This window comes from Rhinolophus sinicus, linkage group LG13, assembly GCF_036562045.2.
Source record: "Rhinolophus sinicus isolate RSC01 linkage group LG13, ASM3656204v1, whole genome shotgun sequence".
Taxonomy (NCBI): Eukaryota; Metazoa; Chordata; class Mammalia; order Chiroptera; family Rhinolophidae; genus Rhinolophus; species Rhinolophus sinicus.
The window spans coordinates 9,555,451-9,570,722 of record NC_133762.1 but is presented as its reverse complement, the minus strand read 5'-3'; the positions used below and the strand labels follow the sequence as shown (position 1 = coordinate 9,570,722).

Here is a 15,272-nt window from a genome sequence, read left to right as displayed (position 1 = left end):
CGGTGAGATGGAAAGAGAAGAGACCATGCTGTGGAAAAGAGATGTGATTCTGATTGAGAAGGTTGGATGGCACGTGTGTTGTGTGGCCAGATGTTTCAACGCGGTCACAGCCTCACACTTCTCTACCCGGGAGTCCCTCTGGCTTGTCCTTTCATTGTGCACACTGAGTAGGAAACCCCTGCAGAAACAGCAGATGTTGGTTAGGTTTCCATAGCACGTAGAAACTCAAAGTACAATGGGGATTCATAGAAAATTCAAGACATCAACTGCCCAGCCCTGGAGCTGGCCATGTGGTATATTTTAAAGTTAATGGAATAGAGATTTTTACAGTCAAATAAGGATTACCCTTTGAACTTTAGAAATCAATATATTTGACTGTATAGTTTTGCTTTTTAAAAAAAATGCTGTTGGAATTGTCTTCAGAGATACTTTGAGTGGCGTGAGAAAACCAGTCTCTTTATTTTATAACCTTGGCTTCAAAAAAAACCACAAACAATTCCTTTGCCGATCTTTACTGGTATTTGCCTGTTTTACTCCACATCGTTGGCACTAAATGCCATGTAGCTATTTCTGAACCAATCAGAGCTCCCCTAAAAGCAGGTGAGTTCCTATTGGTTGCGGGGAGCATTCCCATGTGGCAAATCAGTGCAGGTATCATGAGATGCCCTCTGTAGCTGTGAAAACCCATCAGCCCAATAATGACATGAGAAACACGTGCCTTGAATTCTGATAGATGTGACTGCAACAGTCCAAGCTCTTCCCACTGTGGGACCATTCCTAAAAAGAGGGAAGTGTGTGACCCATGAGGATATTCGAAATAATGTTTTGTAGATTCTGAAAATGAATTTTAGAAATGCTTTGAATAATGACAGCTGAGTGGGAGCTGGTCACCCCTCCATTTCAATGATGGCAAAATTCATTAGAATGTAGATGCTCAGCTTCTTTAGAATTTAAAAACATAGTTTTAATATTATGACTGACAGTGATTTTCAAAGTGTGACCCTGAACCCTATGTGTTGGAATCACTGAGAGCTGATATTGGCCTTTGACCTGGGTAAGAGGAATCTTCTACGGAAACTTGAGTCCTATATGGCCCTGCCTTGGCTTTCCTCCAGCTGTACCCCTTCCTGTGAGGCAAGGGGTCTCTGACGCCCTGACCCCCACTCCATCAGATCCTGCTCTGGGGACTCAGGACTCAGGAATTTGCACGGAACTCAGGGGATCACTGCCCATTCTCACCATGGTGGTGTGTTTGGTGTGTCGACACATGAGGACTCACCCTGGGGAAGGGGTTCCAGGAGGGGTCAGAAGGGGGTCCCGAAAGGGTGGGTCCTGTCCTGTGCAGTTCTGGGCCTGGCCTTTGGTGTTTTGTCAGGGCAGGGGGACAGAACATCTATTATGTGACAGTTTGTGAACTTAAATTTCAATGGATATATAAAAATATGGGCTGTTGCTTCTATTTGTACTTTCATCTAAGGCCTGTAAACGTCAGGCCAGACTTACGGGGCCGGGGCAGGGAGGTTGTCAGGATACAGAGTTCCAGCGTCTGTCCCTGACTTGGAATCAGAAGCTTGGGGGGCACAGCGGGGAGCCTACATTTGAACCTGCTCCCCAGGTGGTGCCCTGCAGTTGGAGAGCCAGTGTTTTCAGTTTCCCCTAAGACAGTGTCACAAATCCTCTGATGTCTTCTTCACAGGCTGGGGCTTCAGCATGGGCACCCATTACCATTTCCACAGCTGGAGAGTGTTTGTCATCGTCTGCGCTCTGCCCTGCACTGTCTCCATGGTGGCCCTGAAGTTCATGCCAGAGAGCCCCCGGTTTCTGCTAGAGGTGAGTCGGCAGCCCCATCCCTAGTGAAAGCAGTGGGCCGGCGACAGGAGTGAGCCCGGCTTTCGTAACCCCTTCGTCCCTCTTTCTCTCCTGCTTGCTTATTGCAAACACCCCCAGGTAGGCTGACCTGGCCCATCATTAAATCCCGCTCTGTTACCATCTGTGATGGTTGTGCGTCCTGGAGAGTTAGGGACTTAGGAGCTCACTGAGCACTATTGGGGGGGAGCTCCTGAGGCTGTTTCTGGCACCCACTCTCTCCAAAGATCCCGCTTATGAGTCTCTGGAAAGCTGTGTGACGTTTTTCTATGTTGCAGCAGTGAGATCTGTGACAAAGCTCGTCACTGCTCCTAAACCCTTTAGGGGTCTCAGCCGTGCAGGACCCCTCCCTACCAGAGAGCGGCTCCCAGTGTCTTAAGAGATGAGTCCTTGGAGCCTTCCACCTTGGGGGGCCTTGGGGTGGGGCTGGCTGAGGGGCAGTAGGACTCACGGGCTTTTATAGGCCCACTTCTGAGTCCACCTGCGTGACTCCTTCTAGAACTTTCTGCAGAGTGTGATTCTTCTTGTTGCATTTCCCATTGATCCAGCGGCAGATGCAGCAGAGAGTGTTTTTAACCAGGGATATCTCAGAAGTTACCTCTTATTGTGTGTTAGTGTCCTAAGGCTGCTGTAACAGAGGAGCCCAAACTCAGTGGCTCAGAAGAACAGACGTTATTGCCTCACTGTTCTGGAAGCTGAAAGTCCAAAATCGAGGTGTCGTCAGGGCCACACTCCCTCTGAAACCCTTAGGAGAATCCTTCCTTGCCTCTTATCCTTGGCTTGCAGCTGTATCACTGCAATCCCTGCCTTTGTTATCACGTGATATTCTCCCTGCCCATCTCTGGGTCTTCACATGGCTGCTGCTTAGAAGGGTGCAGTCATGTTGGATTAGGGGCTCACCCTGCTGCAGGACAGTAGGGCCCACCCTCATCTTAATGACATCTGCAGCCACCCTCTTTCCAAACAAAGTCACGTCCTGAGGAGCTGGGCATTAGGACTCCAGCGTGTCTTGTGTCTTTGCTTTACCCTGTCAGTGAGGAAAGGACCCCCACCCAGCAGTCCGTTCAACCTTACTGGAGTGTAATGATATGAAAACTGAGCATTTTACTTGAAGGCACAACCTTATTGTCCCTCCACCATGGGTCCCTCCACCATCTGGGGACAGACACCAGTCCTAGCGTTTCGCAAGCCCTACGTAGTAATGAGTGCACGTCCTGTCGCCTCAGACGCGATGTCAGCATGAATCAGTCAGGGGTTTTTCATGTCTCTTCCCTTGGTTTTACCAGATGGGCAAACATGACGAAGCTTGGATGATTCTCAAGCAAGTCCACGACACCAACATGAGAGCAAAAGGGACCCCAGAGAAGGTGTTCACGGTGAGCGAATGCTTGTCTATGCCATCAAGAGGGGGCCTCACCTCTTTGCTGCTTTGGTTTTCTGGAAAATAATTGTTTTATGTAAGCACATCACAGAAAATTTGTCGAGGAGAAGAAAACCCCTGACATTCTTCTCACTGTTCACAATTAATTCTTACATTTTGATGGATATTCTTCTCAGTACCAGTAATTATTAAATGATGAAAGAAAAAGCCAGCTATATTTACGTGGGGATAAGCAAAATTACATGTTATTTACATATACATGTTACTGAAGAGTTCTCACAGGCATTCTCTATGTTGTCTCCTAGTATTCATAACCATCCTTTCCTTAAAATTAGTTTCTGCTATACCAGACAGCGTAGTGATTAGACATTTATACACCTCACAAAGTAATAACCCCAATAAGTCTATTACCCATCTGACACTGTGCGTAGTTTTTAGAGTATTATTGACTGTATTCCCTCTGCTATACTCTATATCCCCGTGACTATTTTTTTTAATTATAGTTCACATTCAATATTATTTTATATTAGTTTCAGTTCAACCATCCTTTAATGAACATTAATGCTAGGAGCATTTGTGGTTTTCCTAAATATCTCCCTAGGGTTAGAGATTGATGTCCCCTCTTTTAGTACCTTGTCTCTGTAAATATTGCTGCAATGAACCATCTCACACACAGAGTTCCTTCCCCTTTCTTCATATTCTGAGTTTGTTTCCCAAGAGTTGACGCCCAGAAATAAAATGACTGGTCCCAAGAGCATGCGTGTTTGCATAGCTCTTGAGATATACCGCCGCACGCCGTTTCAGCAGGGTTGTACCAGGCCACAAGGCCACAAGCAACAGGCTATCCGTTTCTCTACACCCTTACCAGCATTGTCTATTAGACTGAATTTTGTTTCTTGCTAGTTTACAAAGTTAAAAAACTAGTAAAGGGTCATTTCCACGAAGATATCGCATTAGTTACCAGGATCTGTGCTGCTCCCCACCAAGCTCTGTCACCAAATCTGAGGAGTGCCCACTGCGGGCATCTCTGTACATCTATTTGCTTAACTTCCTTTCCGACCAACCTCAAATGCATTTCCTCCAGGAAGCCTTCCTGGGTTAACTCCTACCTGCACAGGGTGCATATACGTTTCGAATTAGTGTTTTTGTTTTCTTTGGATAAATATCCACAAGTGGAATTGCTGGGTCTTAAGGTAGTTCTATTTTTAATTTTTTTGAGGAACCGCCATCCTGTTTTCCATAGTGGCTGCACCAATTTACAATCCCACCAACAGCGCATAAGGGTCCCCTTTTCTCCACATCCTCGCCAGCACTTGTGTGTTGTCTTCTTTTGATAATGGCCATTCTGACCTGTGTGAGGTGATATCTCATTGTGGTTTTTATTTGGATTTTCCTGATGATTAGTGATGTTGAGCATCTTTTCACACATCTATTGCCCATCTGTGTGTCCTCTTGGGAAAAATGTCTATTCGGGTTGTCTGCCATTTCAATCAGATTGCTTGTTTGCTGTTGAGTTATATATGAGTTCTTTATCTATTTCGAATATTAACCCCATATCAGCTATATGATTTGCAAATATTTTTCCCCTTCAGTAGGTTGCCTTTTTATTTTTGTTGATGATTTCTTTGTTGCACAGAAGGCGTACATACTTTCTCATATTCTGTGTTGTTTTTTAAACGTCTTAAGTAGCAAACTCCTTTTTCCCACCACACAAGCACTGTTGTCTGCGTGGGCTCTGGACTTCTGTGATGTTAATATCCGCTAAGGATAAACTTGTGAGTTTCAAGGTGAAGCCAGCTCTACTGTGGGAAAATCAGACATAACTGGGAATTCAGTGTATTATGACCCACTGATTTCCCCAAGGCATGACTGAGTGAAAAGATGGAATTGTTTTGTCTGCAGTGGGATAAAGATCTCTCGGAGATGCCACGTGCATGTTTGGTTAAGAACCACTGCACTAGAGGGTCACCAAAATCTCTAGCCCTCAATGCATTAATGTAATCAGTTACATTAAACCGAAACTTGAAAAGGCTGACCCAAAGTGGGGTTCAGATTCTCTAGCCCATCTTTGCTTTACAGGTTTCCAACATCAAAACTCCCAAGCAAATGGATGAATTCATTGAGATCCAAAGTTCAACAGGAACCTGGTACCAGCGCTGGCTGGTGAGGTTCAAGACCACTTTCAAGCAGGTATGGTTGGGGACAGGTGGTGGGTGAGAGGGAAGCCCTGTGTGCATGTGTAGCCTCAGGGAGAGGTCTGCAGAGGCCCCCTCAACCCCAGGCAGAGCGATGGAGAGGAAGCAACCCTGCACGGGGACGTTTGGGTCCTAGCCCATGCCGCTTTTCACTCACTGTCAGCCCCTGGGCCACAGACTCTCTGAGCCTTAGTTTCTCGTCTTTGCTCTTCCTTCCTCAGGCAGATTCTGAAAATAGGGAAAATGTCTGGTCTGAGTAAACCTCCTTGCCTCTCACATCTTCTCGTTAAAGAAACGACGGGAGGCAAGAAGTGAGTGGAATGAATGAACCCCTGGAGGTTTGTTAGTGATTTCTGAGAAAGTCCTCATGAAGGGCAAAGCCATTTCTTCGGAGAAGTGGCTTCTGCAGGCATGTGGGCCGTTGAGCACCGGAGCGGCCAGCCCGAGTCTACTGAGCCTGGATGACCTTGGTGTCTGGTTGTTAACTGTTTGGGATGTCAACCCGTTCCCACACGCAGCAAGCAGAACTCAGCACTCACGTTGACTCAGGGCCTTCCAACCCCGACTCTGTGCACTTTTGATCACGTGCATGGATACTGTTGTGTTCCCAGGGAAGATGCTGCACGACTGTCAGAGGTTGAGGCCAGTAAGAAGGGGAGAGGCTTTCCTTGTAATCTGAATAGAATTGCCGCTCCTGGGAGATAATGGCTGCCCATTCTCCCCAAGGCTTCTGAGGCAATTCATTAGAAACCCTTAGAAAGGAGCTGTGCCAAGTCCTAAGTTCCTTCCTCTCACAGCCGTTCTCCTGTGTGGGTTCTAGGTCTGGGATAACGCTCTGTACTGTGTGCTGGGACCCTGCAGGAGGAACACGTTTGTTCTGGCAGTGGTCTGGTTGACCATGGCTTTGAGGTAAGTTCTGTCTTCCTCAAGTTCACGAATTTCTCTGTGCCTCAGGTGCCTCATCTAAAAATTGAGGTTAGGCTTGGTGCTAAGTCATAGTGTCTGTGTCAGATTGGATGCTTTCTGGCTGCAAGTAGCAGGCAAGCCACTCTAGGGGCTTCTAGAGTGAGGAGATGTCTTATCCTTGCAACCAGAATTCCACAGGGAGGCAGGCTACAGGAGGAATTTCAGCCTCAGCCTCGTTCTTAGTGTGATTGCAAGATACCTGGGCTGTCTTTGGCATCCTGTCCCAAGTGGGAAGATGCCTCTCCCTGAGCCTCCCTTTTTAACAGCTTGGAAGCCTTTCTTAGGAGATGTGTGTCACACACCTAGGGCTAAACTAATCACCGGTGAAAGGGATGTGATTTCCCAGCGATTCTAGGCTAATCAGGATTTGCCTCTGAGCTGACGATACCATTGGCCTTCCTGGGGGTTGATAACAAAATTAAGTTTCTGTTCCCGGGGAGGAAGAGGAGTGAGTGCTGTGTAGGTGGCCATCAGTGTCACTGTGAATATTAAATAGATAAAACAGGGAAACTCTGCAATAATGTGCCCTGTAATGAAGAAAATTAAATATAATTCAATATAATCTAGTGATAAACTGGCTCCTCTCTGAAACACAGGCTTTCACTCCAGTTATTTCATTCACCTCCCAATGACATGCCTCTTCTTTCTGTGCAAGCGTGGAGGCCACTTACAGCATTCTAAGGCTGTTTAATTGTAGTGTGTGTGTGTGTGTGTGTGTGTGTGTATAAAGTGCTTGCAATAGTTTGTGGCATATAGGTGCTTCATAAATTATCAACTAGGAACTTTTAAACTTTCATCAATGATATTGCTTTGTTCACTGCCACCCACACCCACACATTCCTTTGACCCAGGAAATTAAATTGGCTCTAATGACCTCTTTGATTATGGGAGGAATAGGTCTGATTTCTTCCAATACCTATGCCTGGAGACCCAAACAGGTAAAAGTGGAGAGGAAGCCAGACCCTGCTACCATCCACCTGTTCAGTCTCAATTAGGAGAGAACATTCCAGAAGCCAAAGATGGTAGACACCAGCATTCAATTCGTTGACAGTTTTTAAATATGTTTTACTTATATTATGTCTGATTCAATTTTGCTGAATAGGTAATGCATTTCAAATGTTGTAACAATAGAGAAAGTTTGCATCCATCCCTTGCCTCCCCTCCTGCCTCCTATATGTAATTATCTTTTATTTCCTTACTTATCATTCCAGTGTTTCTTTTTGCAAATTTAAGCACGTATATGTGTATATTATATGTACTTATTCTTTTTTCTTAGTCAAAGGAACACGTTGTCGCACCTACTTTTTGTGCTCAATACATTCTGGAGCTTTCTCACACCAGTAAATTGAGATTTTCCTCCTTTTTCTTTACGGTGGCATAGCACATGTGCACAGCTCTGCACAGAGAAGTACCTCACTTTATTCACCCAAGGATTTATGGCTAGATTCTCGGGGCGTTTTCAGACTTTCGGTATTGCAAACAATGCCACAATGAGTAATGGTGTTTGGAGGCTGCTTTGTATTGTGCAAGTTTCTCAGTGGACTAGATTCCTCAGGTTGGAATTATGGCATCAAAGGAGGGGAATCCATCAGTACTTTATTTAGACATTGACCAGTGTCCTCCATGTGTTATTGTACAATTTTGCCCTTTTGGCCAGAAATGTAGGAGACGACCTATTTACTTAGAGCCTCACCAACAGAGTGTTTCAGTAAACTTCTGGGTTTGGACAATCTAGTAGGCAAGAATGGCAACACAGGGTAGTTATAGTTTGCATTTTTCTTATTATCAGTGGGATCGAGCATCTTTTTTTTTTTACGGGTTTAGCGACCCTTTTTTTTGAGTTGGTTATCTTGAGTTTTCAGGTATAAAATCGTATCATCTACAAATAGAGATAAGACAGTTTTACCTCTTGTTTTGCAGTTTTGTATTTCTAAGTCCTTTCTTTTGTCTAAGTGAGTTGGCTGAGACCTACAATACACTGTTCAAAAGTCGTGATGATAATGGTTATCCTGGTCTTGTTTCTGATGTTTGTGGGAATTCTTTACTGTTTTCCCATTACGTAAGATTCTACCTTTTGAGCTGAGATACGTATTTTCTTACATGTCAAGGAGATGTCCTTAAGTTGCCAATCTATTGCTGTTTTCGTCAGGAATGAATGTTGTTTTTACATCAAATGCTCTCTTGCCATCTATGGAGGTGATCACGGTTTGCTTCCTTAGATCTGTTACTGTGATGAGTTATATGGTTTGATTTCCTAACAATCAACAGTATTAATACATTTAAAATGAGCTTTATCGACATGAAGTGAGGAATGCAGACTCTGACCATGAAACAATAAAGCTGCTCAAATATCCCGTCTTCTCTATCACAGTTACTATGGACTGACAGTGTGGTTTCCCGATATGATTCGGTATTTTCAAGATGAAGAATACAAGTCCAAAATGAAGGTATTTTTCGGTGAGCACGTGTACGGTGCCACGATCAACTTCACCATGGAAAATCAGATTCACCAACACGGGACGCTTGTGAATGACAAGTAAGTGAGAGACCCTGGGCTTTCCCCAGATCAGGGGGACGGTCCATGGGGACCGTTCTTGGGAAAGAGCTGTTGGAAATACGGTTCAGTCTGTCAGGGGAATGAGCTCCCAGGCCGTCATGGTATCACAGCCTATCGCGGCTGCCGGGGACACTGTAATTCCTGCGCAGCTCTGTCTGTGTGATGCTGGCTCCTAGTCTTCCCTCATCTCCTGGCTGTAGCTGTTTCATCCGAGGTTGGAGACATTTAACTGAGGAGGGTTTGATCAGATCGTCTTTCCTGAGACCTCATACCTTTCGTAGAGATTCCAGGGAGCTGTCACCCTCTAATTTCACTGCCTAAAGAGAGGACCCAGAGCGCTCACCGCTGAGGTCCCTGCACCAACCTACTGCCTGGTTGTTGAGTTTTTTTCTTTGATTCTGGAAGCTTTTGCAGGCCAGGGCTAACAGGACACCGTCTTATGTTATTCTTTCACCCGGTATGACCTCCAAGGGTCCATAGCATGGCCTATCTTCCTCACGAGTGTCAGGAGAAAACACTGAGTGGAGTGTTAGAAAAGTCCTGTCTGTAACTTTGGGAATGCTTCCTCAATCCTCCTATTTCTATTCCTGGGACAGATGAGATGGCTAGGCCAGGCCGCTGCACTTGAAGCATGCCGCTTGGAGGCAGCTCTCTGAAGGCCCCCAAATGGGTCAGGACAGGACTACGTTTACACGAGGCCACAGGATACCTCTGCTAATTCCCATCTTGAGTTGTACTCAGCAAGTTCAAACTCAGGCTGAGTGGTGGCACCCAAAGGACCACGGCCCAGAGAGTTCTATGCCAGTGATAGAAACTGCCCCATATTCACCACCTCTGCCCAAGAACTAACAGCGTGGACTCTCCCAGCCAGTGTGTGGTCCACGTCCCGCAGCCATGCCCACCTGTGTGTCTGAGTGAAGTCACCTTGCTCGTGACTGTCACCTCCTATGGGGAAGGAACATATGGATGAAATGCAGGGGGGATGGCTTCTGCAGTCTAGTCCACGTGGCTCTTGCAGGCCAGACCTGAGCAAGCGTTCTCTGTGTTAAGGAGAAGAAAGTGTGAAAGGAAAGGGGACTATTCTTCATATACATATCAGCCCTTGGGGAGGAGGGTGAGAACCCAGTAGCAGTGGAGATGGAATTCAGATTTTCAGATGACTTTTCTAAAGGCAGGAGCTCAGTCGCAAACATCTACGCATTCACGTGCCCTTGCATGCACACACCCTCTGCGGGGACACTTCCGAGCCACTATTACCTGCTGAGAGAGACCACTCCAGCAGTGGCAAGTCCAAAGCGAGTGGTGGTGGACCCAGGATTTCTCAAGGGTTCCCCCAGGATTTCTCACTCTCAGGGCTCTTCAGCAGAAGTCAAGGGATCTTGTGTTGGCATTGCCAAGGAAGAAATGTTGCCCTTGCTTTATTAGAACATTTTACAGGTGTTGAAACCAAAGGAGCTTATGGATGGCTAGATGGCACTCATGATAGGACGTCATTCCCTGCAGAGATGTATTCACTAAAAGAGACTTCATTTATGAAGTTGCTGACATGCAGTGATACTCTGCTGTGACGTTAGTAATCGTACTGAGTAAAGACCAAGATAATAAGGCCAGTAATAATGACGATGTAATAATGACAATGGCAGCCAACATGACTGAGCACCTCTGTATGCCTTATAGAGATTTTCTCATGTAATCCTCACAAAAACTCCAGGAGGCAAGACATGTGCTTTGTGCTTTACAGGTGGGGAAACAGAAGCTTAGAGAGGTTGAGTAACTAGCCCGAGTCACACAGCTAATATAAATATTAATAGAACCCAACCCAGGCATGTGGACTCCAATCCCATCCCCTTGCCAACTGCAGATATTATCTCCTTGGGAAACTCTCCATCCCCACAGAGGCCCTGTTTTACATGGAATTTTCTGCATTACAAAGTTAATGACAATGCCAGAGCCCTCGGGATTTATAACAGGCTGGTTTTGGAGCGCTAAGACTTAGCCATGAAGAAAATGGGAACCTTTGGTCCACTCTGTTCTTTTAACCTTTCTCAGCCTCCTGAAGCTGCTGGGTGGGAATGAGGAGGAAACAAGCTTGATGAAAGCAGGGGTCTTATCTGGGGCACCCAGGACCCCAAGTGACGATAGAGCCATTGTGAAGGGTCTGGGGAGACCTAGTCATGGTGAGACTTGTCTGGGACTGGATGCAAATATTCTGCACGCACAGAAGTTCTACCATGTTGCTATGTTTCAAGTGGATGTTTTTGTGTGATTATTAAAAGGTAAATTCCTTCAAAAGTTGCAAAGAGTTCATTTTAACTTGTCATATGTATGTGTTTTAACCAATGGATATTAAAAGTACAATAACTTAAAGCATATCTCCCCCCCACCAAACAGTCGAATAAAAAGGGTGTTTTTCTCCTTGGAAAATGAGGAACCTTTGAAACTGATCTAAAGAAACAAACCTGGTTTCTTTTCTTGAGTTATGCTGCCATCTGCTGCTCATGAGCTAGAAAACACTTCATCTTTGAAAACCCCAAGTCTCTTTGGAGAGTTAAATTGACGTTCTTGAGCTTGGAGGGCAGTTTTCCAATCATACCAGTATTCCCCATTTGCATTTATCCATGCTTTGCTGACTTAACATTTAGATAAAAGTATTTACTTTATTGACCATCACACGTAGAGGGAAATACCTTTGTGTAAAAGGGGCTTCAAAGTTTACCCTGGGATTTTGGTCAATAAAAGAGATCCTAGCGAAAACTAACTTCCTCCCGCTGTGACACAAATCCCTTTGGCCCCACGAAGGAAGAAGGTACACAGATGAGCTCTGGCCTGCTCCCCCAGCGCCATCTGCAGCCTTCTGCTGCATCTTACATGATCAGATGCCCTTGAATTCTCATACTGCTTTTGCTTCAGAACTCCCAGTTTTTGGAAAAAGAAAGAAAGGCAAAAGAAAAAAAAAAATTCATATTGTAAGCCCTGAGCCAAAATGTTAGGCCAGGCGTCTCTTATTGTTAATTAAACACAGGATAGCTTTTCATCCTAGAGCATGTATTAACTTACCAGAGCATGTAGTAACTTAATGAATTAACTTACCCTCTCTGTTTGGGAAGAAATTCCTGTTTCGCGGGCTCATTGCTATGAGGTTTAGGATGCGAAAAAGAGGATTATCTGATTTCAACCTCTCTGGACATCAGGGGCTGTGCCTGCTTCCTGTGTGTGATGTTTCATGACCCAGGACGTGATGTTATAACCCTGAGCTTTCCTCACAGCAGAAAGGGAGGTTGATGCTGTGTTCTACGTAGGGTTTGGAACCTCTGCCAACGAGTAATATTCCGCACAAGACAATTGGCTAGCGAAAAATAGGCGAAAAGCTCTCACGAGTTCTTATTGAAGGTCAAGGCTGAATAGCTCAGGATGAAAAAGAAATTTGTAAGATTTAACTCTGAAATGAGGTCTGTAGCATATAGTAAGAGGGCAGGGAGAGCAGGGAGGGGAAAAGCAAACACACAACTAGAAAACAGGTCGTTGTTTCACACATCACACTGACATGTTACCCACACTGTTACAAGCTCCTTTTAGTGGGACATAAATAAGAATTTTCTTTAGCTGCTGTGGGCCTAGTTCAATGCAGTAAAGCTCTGTGAAGCTGCCAATGGTGGGAAACGTGTCAGCGCACCTTCTGGCTTCTTGGGTCTGAGGAGGTCGTCGCGCTTGGAGGGGCTGGGGTATTGGCTGTTGTGGTTTCCAGTTCCGTGCCTGTTCATGGGCTTTGTTTGTTTTGCTTATTGGATGATCGGTTTCATATTAATTTGCATGAGGTCTTAGTCTGTTTGGGCTACTATAACAAAATACCACAGATTGGGTGGCTTACAAACAACAAAAAATTCATTTTTCCCAGTTCTGGAGGCTGGGAAGTCCGAGATAAAGGCATGAGCAGATTCGGTGTTTGGTGAGGACTCATTTGCTTCCTGGTTCATAGTCAACCAGCTTCTTGCTGTGTCGTCACAGGGAGGAGTGGGAGAGGGAGCTTTCTGTGGCCTCTTTTATAAGGGCGCGAATCCCATTCCTCAGGGCTCCACCCTCAGGACACTGAGGCCCCGCCTCCTAACACCATGACCTTGGAGGTTAGGTTTCAAATGAAGTTTGGACAGTGTTTTTTAATCTAATGCGTAGAAAGCAATCGTTTTTTAAAAAATAATGCACATGGGTTGTTTTACTTTTTAAATAATGCATAGAAAACAATCATCAATCATGTGTTTGAACATTTTCTGTCTGTGATTTATTTTTTTTACAATGAACTTTTAATTTTAGAACAGTTTTAGATACACTGAAAAATTGCACAGCTAGTGCAGAAAGTTTCGATAGAACCATCACCTAGTTTCTTATCATTAACATCTTCTATCACTATGGTATATTTGTTATAATTAATAAAGCAATATCGATAAACTATTATTAGCCACAGTCCATACTGTCGTCAGATGTCCCTAGTGTTCCTTTTCTGTTTCAGGGTCCCCTGCAAGTTACCGCATCACGTGCAGTAGCCCTGTCTCCTTGGGCTCCTCTTGGCTGTGACAGTTTGTGACGTGCTTTTTCATTTTGCATATGGAGTCCTTTCTGGTGCCGATATTTTATTTTTAATGCCAAATTTGTCACCTTTCCCTTCCAGGTTTGTGCCTTTTGGCTTTTATTGCAGAAATCCTTCATATTTGAAGTCATAAAGTCACATTCTATTTTTTTTTTTCTCCCTAAGTTTTGAAGTTTGCCTTTTCACATGGAGGTTTCTAATTTTTCTGAATGTGGTCTCTGTAGATGCGAGAGGCACTAACGTGATTCCTTTCCACCCCCCTTCCCCATAGGAGTAGCCAATTGTCTCCGCAACATTTATGAAATTACCTGTCTTTTCCCTAATGATATGTACTAACACTTTTATGATATGCCAAGTGTCTTGACATGCATTATTGTGTTTCTAAGCTCTCTGGTTCCGTGGATCTGCTTGTTTTTCCCTTTACCAAAACCACACTGATTTAATTGCCACAACTTTATTGTTCCATCGTGTTTCCAGGAGTATTCGTTTCCTCCACCCAGTTGTTAATGTTTTTCTTGGCTACTTTTGCCCCCTGCTCTTCTCCAATGAACTTCAGGTTCAAGTTCTAAAATTCCATTGAAAACAGCTGGCTGGGATTTTGACTGGAATTGTATAGACTCTCTGGATTCATTTGGGACATCTCTACAGCACGGAATCTTCCACTCTGTGAATACTGTCTTTCTCCCTACGTACTCCTTCTTTTATGACCTTCAATAATGGTTGATACTGTTCTCCATAAAGGTCTCGGACACATTTGGTTGGGGTTGTTATTGGTACCTTATTGCTCTAGGGGCTATTGCATGTGGGGTCTCCCTTCACCTCCATTCTTTTACTATCTTTCTCTTCCTCCTGCTCCTTCCTTCACCTCTTCTTTTCCTCTCTTCCTTCTCTCCTCCTCTTTCTTTTCTCCCTCCTTCTCTTCCTTTTTTTTTCTAATGCATGATTTATTTTTTGTACCCAACTCTCTTACTCGTTTGATGGTTTCTTGGTATATCTGCTTGGCTTTTCTAGGGAGGCAAACATATTGACAAAAATTAATGACAGTCTCATCTCTTCCTTTCTTATCCTTATAATTTTATTCTCGTCTCTTCTTGCTGTATTGCCTTGTCTGCGACCTGTAGTGCAGTGATGGACAGGAGCAGTGCTAATGCATGTTCTGACTTCAGTGGAGGTGCTTTTGGTGTCTTACCTTTGAGTATGATATTTGCTATATGGTTTTGGTTGACACCCTTGATAAAGTTAAGGAAATCCTCTTCTTGTCCTTCGGAATCAGTCATCTCATGCTTTTCCCAGGCCTGTAGCTTGATAATTATCACACTTAATTTTAAGTGTCAGTTTTCTCATTTATTTCTTTAATTAGACTCAGTTTCTTGAGGGTAATGCCATCAAGTCTAAAACATGGTGACTGAATAGATGTGACTTTTGGCATAGTTTAGATTATTTGGTGGACTAACCATTGAACCTGAGGCTAACTGAAATATAATATTTGTAATAATAATTCTGCCGGAGTCTGGATTGCCAATGGCTTCTGTTTTCTTACACAAAAAGTTTTACATGATACTTTTGCTGACATTTTTTTTTTTTTTCAGCCTTTGAACTCTCCTGAATATAGACTCTTGGCCCAGTTCAGTATATACTTTAGAGATCGGAGGTGATGAGTTATGTAAAGACTCATAAAATATGCCTTGGCCTTTTCTCCTTTTTCTCTTCCTTTGTAACTTTGGT

At 44.4% G+C, this 15,272-nt stretch overlaps 1 protein-coding gene across 16 annotated transcripts in view; it reads left to right on the top strand.

Moving 5' to 3' along the window:
- SV2B (synaptic vesicle glycoprotein 2B) overlaps nt 1–15,272 on the top strand; it is a 100,833-nt gene that overhangs the window by 74,529 nt on the left and 11,032 nt on the right. For all 16 annotated transcript variants that reach the window (XM_019726699.2, XM_074318264.1, XM_019726696.2 and 13 more), the window contains 5 exons: nt 1,697–1,830; nt 3,153–3,242; nt 5,327–5,437; nt 6,263–6,351; nt 8,780–8,944. In XM_019726699.2, the coding sequence (XP_019582258.1) occupies nt 1,697–1,830; nt 3,153–3,242; nt 5,327–5,437; nt 6,263–6,351; nt 8,780–8,944 (589 nt within the window). The remainder of the gene's footprint in view (nt 1–1,696; nt 1,831–3,152; nt 3,243–5,326; nt 5,438–6,262; nt 6,352–8,779; nt 8,945–15,272) is intronic.